This window comes from Chrysochloris asiatica, unplaced genomic scaffold, assembly GCF_000296735.1.
Source record: "Chrysochloris asiatica unplaced genomic scaffold, ChrAsi1.0 scaffold00055, whole genome shotgun sequence".
Taxonomy (NCBI): Eukaryota; Metazoa; Chordata; class Mammalia; order Afrosoricida; family Chrysochloridae; genus Chrysochloris; species Chrysochloris asiatica.
The window spans coordinates 6193467-6201655 of NW_006408573.1; the positions used below are offsets into that span (position 1 = coordinate 6193467).

Below are 8189 nucleotides of genomic sequence, written 5' to 3' on the forward strand. Positions count from 1 at the left end.
GACTCACGGCGGCCCTGTATATATAGTTTCTGAGACTCACGGCGGCCCTGTATATAGAGTCTCTGAGACTGTAACTCTGTATGGAAGCAGACAGCCTCATCTTTCCCCAGCAAAGTGGCTGGTGGGTTTGAACCATTAACCTTTCAGTTAGGCAGACCAATGCCTAACCCACAGCATCACCAGGGGTCCTTCTTTATATACCAACCCACCCACTGCCATCAAGTCTGTTCCAACCCATAGTGACCCGGTATAGGGTATCCTAGGCTGTAAATCTTCACTGGAATCCTATGGAGAGCTAGTTGATTTGAACTGCCGACCTTGTGGTTAGCAGTCCAATGCTTATCCTATAGTGCTACCTTTTTTGTTACCTTAAATAAGGAGCCCTGGTAGTATAGTAGGTTACGAGTTGGGCAGCTGACCGCGAGATCAGCAGTTCAAGTCTGCCAGGTGCATTGTGGGAACAAGACGAGACTTTCTGCTCCCATAAAGATTTACAGCCTTGAAAACGCTATACAGGGTCACCATGAGTTAGAAAGACTCCACGACACAGTACCATCGTACCTTAAATACAGAACGCTATTCTTAGATGAGTGACTTTGCATTTGCCAGGGTGAGACCCCTAGTGGGTCCTTAGGCCTTCAGGTCCTCTCTGGGATCTGCTCCTTCCTGGGTCCAGATTGGTGATCTCTGCTGTCCCTCCAGGACCCAGGGGCTGGCTCAGCTCCCCCTCTCAGCAGCAGCTCTGTGCCTGGCTCGGGGCCAGTCTGCCCTTCCTGTCCCCGGCAGGCTGCTATCTGAGCGATCTAATGGGCACGTGCTCCTACCTCCAACCCCATCTGGGGACCCTGCTTGCCAGCTGTAGGCGGTTTGCACCAACCTCCCTGCCTCCTCCCTGCTTCAGGTCCACCCTATAAAGCCATCCTTGGTGCCCCCGCCGACCCTGGCCCCCTCCCCTGATACCCAAAGCCACAATGGCAGAGCTGCCAGCCACGGAGACACCGGGGAACCCAGCCCTGTGTAGTGGACGCTTCACTATCAGCACGTTGTTAGGGGGTGACGAACCCCCACCACCTGCTGCCTATGACAACAGCCAGCCCAGCCACCTGACCCACGGCAGCACTTTCTACATGCGCACCTTTGGGTACAATACCATTGATGTGGTGCCCACCTACGAGCACTATGCCAACAGTGCCCTGCCGGGAGAGCCCCGCAAGGTTCGGCCCACGTTGGCCGACCTGCACTCCTTCCTCAAGGTAAGCACGATGTCAGGAGATAGCCACAGTCTGATGTGTGGTCTGGGCCCAGTTACCTGACCTCTCTGTGCCTCAGTTTGTAATCTGGCCCAGGGGGACGAGTATCTGCCTCATGGGTTGAGAACCCTAAACGAAATAGTGTAGGTAAAGGCTGTGAAGCCCTGGGAACCTGTTGCATAAATATTGCACCTCTCATTGTCCGGTCACTGGCAGTCCAGAGGTAGAATGGGCAGCATAAAGAGGTAATGAGCTCCCAGTCAGTGGAGGCATGCAAGCAGAGGTTGCACACACTTGAAAGACAAGGGGAGAAGAGGGGAAGGGAATGTCTGCATCAGAGAGGGGCTCACTGGGCTTGCTGCCTGGGAGGCTCAATTGTGGAGGATGGAAAGCCGGGAGCTGGGTCGCCCCCACCCTCACACCTCACTTTTCCCATTTGACCAATGGGCTGAATCACTCTTGATTCTGGGATTGAGACTCACAAAATTCCCAGGACTCTTCCTCTCCCCTGAGCTTACTTTCTGGCTCTCATGGCCAGATAGAGATTTTGTTCCACCCAGAGCTATTGAGATGACAGGTCTGTAAGAAAATCCTAAATGGGGCTTCAGGCTTCTCAGCACAAACAGGACACCCCTGAGGTGGAGACCTGGGTTCACACCCCAGCTCTGTCAGGGACCCACTGTGTGGTTTTGGACAAGCTGTGTCGACTCTTCAGGAAAGGGGAACATGACAACAGCCCAGCGCTGTTCCTCCGCAGGCCCCCTGCTTTCTGGTGGGAAACAGTGTTATGAAGAGAGACACCCCAGACTCTCAGCTTCCGGTGGCATGGGTTCCCCATTGCAGCCGTAGAGCTTTCCAAAAGCTCCAGAGAGGCCGAAGAGCCCGGGGTGCCCCATACTTCCCCACCTGACTGACCCCTGACCTCTGGGCTCCCAACAGGAAGGTAGTCACCTGCATGCCTTGGCCTTCGACAGCCGGCCCAGCCATGAGATGACCGATGGGCTGGTGGAGGACGAGGCAGGTGCTAATGCCAAGAAGGAACTTGGGGAGCCCGTGCGCTTCGGCTGGGTCAAGGGTGTGATGGTGAGTGGAGTGTGCAGGGGTGTGTATGCCCAGGAGGGGGCGTGTGGAGACAGAGCTCCCCCTAGGCTCAGCACTTACCCATAGGCCCCAGCCTAGGCCTTGGTTTCCCTATCTGCGCACCCGGACCTTCATTTGCACCCAGGCTGAATCCAGGCCACGGTCAGGGTCCTGTGATTCCCTCCCCGCACCAGCCCACTCCTTAAGAGTAGGAACCTGGAAGCTAGTGACCCCGATTTGAATCCTGGTTTGGCTTGACCACTTACTTGGTGTGTGGCTTTGAGGTCCAGTGGATTAAGCATTGGGCTGCTAACCAAATGGTCAGGGTGGTTCAAACTCACCTGATGTGGCAGCCTGCTCCCATGGAGAGTTACAGACTCGGAACCACTAGGGGGCAGTGTTGTTCTGTGCTACAGGGTCACTATGAATCAGCCTGGACACGGCAGTGGGCATGGGTTGAGGTTACTTGTCAGTTGTTGTTGCTGTCGAGTTGGTTCTGACTTATAGTGACCCCAGTATAGGGTTTCTGAGGCTATAAATCTTTAAGGGAACAGAAAGCCTCTCTCTTGTGGAGCTGCTGGTGGGTTTGAACTGCTGACCTTTCAGTTACCAGTCCAGTACTTATCCCACAGTGCCATCAGTGCTTCTTACTTATAGGTTAAATGAGCAGTAAATGAGGAAATAGATAAAGAGTTATTACATCAAATTTGCCAGTTATTAGGAGAAACTGTTTCCTCAAAGTACCACTAGGGGGCAGCATTAAACAAAACATTCCACAACTGTGGCGTTTCTCCCTTCCTTGTCCTTTACCACGGGAAGATTTGCTATAGTGTGTTGCTGTTGATAAGTGCCCTGGAGTTGGTTCCGACTCGTAGCCACTCTATACAGGGTTTTCAAGGACTGGATGGTCGATTTGAATCACTGACCTTGCAGATAGCAGTCCAGTGCTTACCCTACAGCACCATTCCCACAGTTCAATGAACTCGGTTTGGGAAGACATTATGAGGTTTTACAGAAGGAACTACATAAGATGTAGGAGAATGCTTTAGCCCTGCCCTAGCAGGCAGGGCACCTGGGTTCTGGTCTCTGCTGCGGACTAACTATGCCTTGGTTTCCCCATCAGAATGGTATACCCTTCTCCTCTCCCAACCCAGAGGCTGAGATCCAGAGTCAGGGTCTCCCTCCCAGACTGTGTTAGTCAGAGCCTGTGCAATCTCCTTTTAGTGCCTTAGAGCAGACTGGGGGTGGGGGTGGGGGTGGGGGGTGTCTTCTAAGTCTCCATAGTTATTAACACCCTGTGCTGTGATCACCCACATTGTAGCTAGGGCTGAGTACCACATCGGTCTGTCTCACACAGAACGGTGGCTTCAACTCTGGCCTCTGGCTTTGCTTTAAATTTGGAAACTGAAGTCACAGGAAGCCGAGCTCTGATTTCTGCTCGAATGTGGGGCATTTGCTGAGCTCTTCTTACATGCCAGGCCCTGGCCCAGCAGCTGGCCTCTCAGGGCTGTTGCTGGGGCAAACAGACTTTTGGTCAGCAGCTTGGAACAAATGGGAATGAAGGGTGAAGATGCTTTAGCCTGTCTCCATCCTTCAGTGGAGACTGAGAGAGTAGGTGGGAGGGCAGGTGTCACAGAACCAGAAAGCCAGAGCTTGTGGAAGTGGGTAAAGCAAAGGTCCAGGGTACCTGGGATCCAGGTACTCAATGCCATGACCTATATCTTTGGGCTTGGGATGTCTGGTCCATCCAGGCACCTCTGACCCACTCTTCTCACAGATCCGCTGCATGCTCAACATCTGGGGTGTGATCCTCTACCTGCGGCTCCCCTGGATTACTGCCCAGGCAGGCATTGGTGAGTGCTCAAGTCCTGGTCCTCTAAAGTCCCTGGCGTGAGCTCAACCTAGGCTGCAGAGACCAGGGCCAGGTCTGCCCCTCCTCAGCTCACCTCCAGTCCTGCCTTGATAGATAGCAGGGTGTGTGGCAGAGAATACTGGGCATGGAGAGAGCAGCTCCTCCTGGTCTGTTTGCCCTCAAGTAAGTCCTTTAGCCTCTTTGAGCCAATTGTTACTGCAGAGCATGGGGACTCGAGGCTTGAACTCTGAACAGACCAGGGTTCAGATGCTAGGTCTACATCATGCTGAATGATCTAGGGCAAGTTTCTTAACCTGTCTGAACCTTGATTTCTTTATCAATGAAATGGGGATGGTAACACCTGTTACTGAATCCTACTCTCCCAGCGTGGGTGAGACCCTATACAGGGACCGACTCGACAGCACTCAACAACACCACCACCTCTCTGCTAGTGGAGATGCGTGTATTGCTAGGATGTGAGACAATTTTCAGCAGCGCTTCCAGCTAAGAGGAGAGGACTAACAATCAATGTCAAAAATCAGCTGCAGAAAAGTCTATAAACTGCAGGGGTTTGATCTGCAACTGATCATGGTGTGTGTGTGTGTGTGTGTGTGTGTGTGTGTGTGTGCAGGAAGGTGCTTCACTGATGTGAATGGGGTCACCACGAGTCAGGGGCCAACTCAATGGCAGCAAACAACACCAGTAACTACACCCACCTGACAGCGTTCTTGTGGAGTTTCTGGACTTGGTTGGCCCCCAGAGCTGCTCACCAAGTCGTGACTACTGCTTTATTTTCTTATCAGTAGTTAAAGGGGATGTTGGTTCATCACCTCCCTGGCTATTTAGAACATGCTAGGAGATAGACAGAGACCCATTTTCCAGACGAGAAAACTGAGACTCAGAGCAGGGAAGTGACTTACGTCACACAGTGAATTAGTGGACAGACTCCAGCTCCTCTAATGGTTTCTCTGCGCCCGGGAAATGCCTGACTGAGTTTTGGGGTGCTCCCACAGTCCTCACCTGGATTATCATCCTGCTCTCTGTCATGGTGACCTCCATCACAGGCCTCTCCATCTCCGCCATCTCCACCAACGGCAAGGTCAAGTCAGGTAGGTCCCCAAGGCCCCTAACTGCCCCTCCCCATACCTCCCAGGTCCTGCTCTGGCAAACTTCCCAGTTTTTGTCCTGGGAACAGCTCCCTGAAGTGCCCCTTCCCAACTGGGAAGCTTCCAGTTCAGTCCCACAAGGATGGCCTCTTGGTCACCCTGCCCTGTGGGCCCTGCTATCAGTCTCAGCTTCTGTTTATCCAGAGCCCACCCCAGCCAGCTGGCCCCTCTGGTTTCATGGCTTTGGGTTCTGGCCCCCTTAGGTGGCACCTACTTCCTCATCTCCCGAAGTCTTGGCCCAGAGCTGGGGGGCTCCATTGGCCTCATCTTTGCTTTCGCCAACGCCGTGGCTGTGGCCATGCACACTGTGGGCTTTGCGGAGACCGTGCGGGACCTGCTCCTGGTGAGGATGGGCTGGACCCTGGGCTCCTCATCCTAACCTGGACCCCTCACTCATCTGGCTGGGCCTTCCCACGTCCTGCCTGGTTTCATCTAGCAGGGAATCTACCAGGGACCAAGGTCACCATCTAACCACTGCTGGGTCTCATCAAGACAAGAGCACCCCACCATCCCTTCCAGGAGTGTGTGTTGTCCTGCCCAATGCAGCAGCTGCTTGGGGTGGGGGCGGGGGCTCTGACACAGAGGGCTCCTTGGGAGTGGGGTTTGGAGGGCAGCTGCTGCCTGGCCTGTCCCCTCCCCCAGGAGTACGGTTCGCCCATCGTGGACCCCACCAACGACATCCGAATCATCGGGGTGGTCACTGTCACTATACTGCTGGGTATCTCTCTGGCCGGCATGGAGTGGGAGTCCAAGGTGAGGAAGGCCAGGCTGGGGGCGGGGCATGGTCATGTGGGGAAGTTGTGAGACCTGAGGTCTCGTCCCAGCTCTGCTCACCTTGTGAGTATTAGCTGGGCTGGAAGTTCTGCTGCTGTGACAAAGAGCCCTTAAGCAGGAGAGCTGCCTCTTTCTGTCTCTCCAATCATTCTACTGTGCATTGTCGAGAATGTCAGGCACCCAAGCTCCTCCCACCCCTGGGTGTGATGTCACCCACCTGATCCCCACTGGACACACCTCCACATACCTTTCCTTTTACAGTACAGCCTGGAAGCTTCACAGGTTACTTCTACTTCCAGCCCATTGACCACAGCACAGTCTTGTAGCCACACACAGCCGCAAGGGAGGCTGGGGAGGTGTGGTCTCTACTTGAACCACATATCCAGCCTAACAGAGTCCCAGGATTAACACACTTGAAAGACTGGAAGTTCTAGTCTACCCACAGGTAACTTGGAAGAAAGGCTTGGAGATCTACTTCCAAAAAATCAGCCACTAAAAACCCTGGGCGGCACATGGGGTCCATGTGAGTTGGAGTGGCCGTTTTTGAAATTTTATCCAGCCAAATACGAGAAGTTTATTACTATGAAGTCAGGGAAGAAGACACGTTGGGCTGTAGCTGGGAGGTTTGGCGTGCTATGGCCCCTGCTAACCCTCAGACCCTGTCTCTCCATTCTCTCTGCACCCAGGTTCTCTGCACATTAGACACTGTCTTCTTCGTTGCTCACTGAATGCCCCAAGTGTACCCCCAGATCATTCTATGGCTCACTCCTCCTCCTCCTTCAGGCCTCTGTTCAAATGTCCTTCCCTGGTCCCCAACACTGTCCCCACTATGCCCTTTTCTTACTCTGACTTCGTCTTACAGATAATCGACAAGACAGAGGCCCTGGCTGTCTAGCTCGGCTTCTTGAATAAATTCTGCCCACAGTGGGTATAGAAGGACTGAACGAGTGAATGAAATGAGTGGGGGCCTTGGGCAAGTCTTTCTCTGCTGGAGCTCCCGGAGCAGACAGGGCCCACAGTCTGACCTGCCTCTGCTTCCCAGGCCCAGGTGCTGTTCTTTCTCATCATCATGATTTCCTTTGCCAACTACCTGGTGGGGACACTGATTCCCCCATCTGAAGACAAGGCTTCCAAAGGCTTCTTCAGCTACCGAGGTATGTGTATTTTGGGGTCCCTGCCCACAGCTTTTGAGGGGGGAACAGACCACCACAAATCTGGTCCATCTTGTGGACGCTGGGAGGGTGGGACACCTGAGTTGCATGGCCAGGGGAGCCAACCAAATGCCCCAGCTGGGCCCAGTGAGGGGGGCCAGAGTGACTGACTTAGTTAGGCCTTGGTTTTCCAGGAGACATTTTTGTCCAGAACTTGGTGCCTGACTGGCGAGGCGTAGATGGCAGCTTCTTTGGGATGTTCTCCATTTTCTTCCCCTCAGCCACGGGCATCCTAGCAGGAGCCAACATCTCTGGGGACCTCAAGGTGAGCAAGATGCCTGCCCTCTTACTTCCTGGCACAGTTGGCTATGCATAGAACTATGCTTCCTGTCTTCCCACTATCTCCTGCTGCACCACTGACTTGGCACTGAGACCAGGGGCCCAGAACTTCTAAACTCTACCCAGTCTAGTCCAGTCCAGTGTAATCCAATCCAACCTAACCTAACCCAACCCAACTCAGTCCAACTCAACTCAATTCAGTTCAACCCACCCCAACTCAGTCCAACTCAATCCATCCCAACTCAGTCCAACTCAATCCAACTCAGTCCAACTCAGTCCAACTCAACCCATCCCAAATCAGTCCAACTCAATCCATCCCAACTCAGTCCAACTCAACCCATCCCAACTCAGTCCAACTCAACTCATCCCAACTCAGTCCAACTCAATCCAACTCAATCCAACTCAGTCCAACTCAATCCAACTCAGTCCAACTCAATCCAACTCAGTCCAACTCAATCCAACTCAGTCCAACTCAGTTCAACTCAATCCAACCCAACCCATCCCAACTCAGTCCAACTCAATCCAACTCAGTTCAACTCAACTCAACCCAACTCAGTCCAACTCAATCCAACTCAGT

General features: G+C 53.4%; 1 protein-coding gene across 2 annotated transcripts in view; it reads left to right on the forward strand.

Annotated features, from left to right (window-relative positions):
- The first annotated feature begins 946 nt into the window (after window positions 1-946).
- The window catches only part of SLC12A3 (solute carrier family 12 (sodium/chloride transporter), member 3), a 37179-nt gene continuing 29936 nt past the window's right edge, over window positions 947-8189 (forward strand). Inside the window, exons 1-8 of one of the 2 annotated variants that reach the window (XM_006863547.1) lie at window positions 947-1253; window positions 2190-2333; window positions 4108-4183; window positions 5196-5291; window positions 5552-5691; window positions 5991-6101; window positions 7165-7276; window positions 7468-7598. In XM_006863547.1, coding sequence (XP_006863609.1) covers window positions 972-1253; window positions 2190-2333; window positions 4108-4183; window positions 5196-5291; window positions 5552-5691; window positions 5991-6101; window positions 7165-7276; window positions 7468-7598 — 1092 coding nt within the window. In that variant the 5' untranslated portion in view covers window positions 947-971. The remainder of the gene's footprint in view (window positions 1254-2189; window positions 2334-4107; window positions 4184-5195; window positions 5292-5551; window positions 5692-5990; window positions 6102-7164; window positions 7277-7467; window positions 7599-8189) is intronic. The other variant, XM_006863548.1, reaches the window with a different exon arrangement.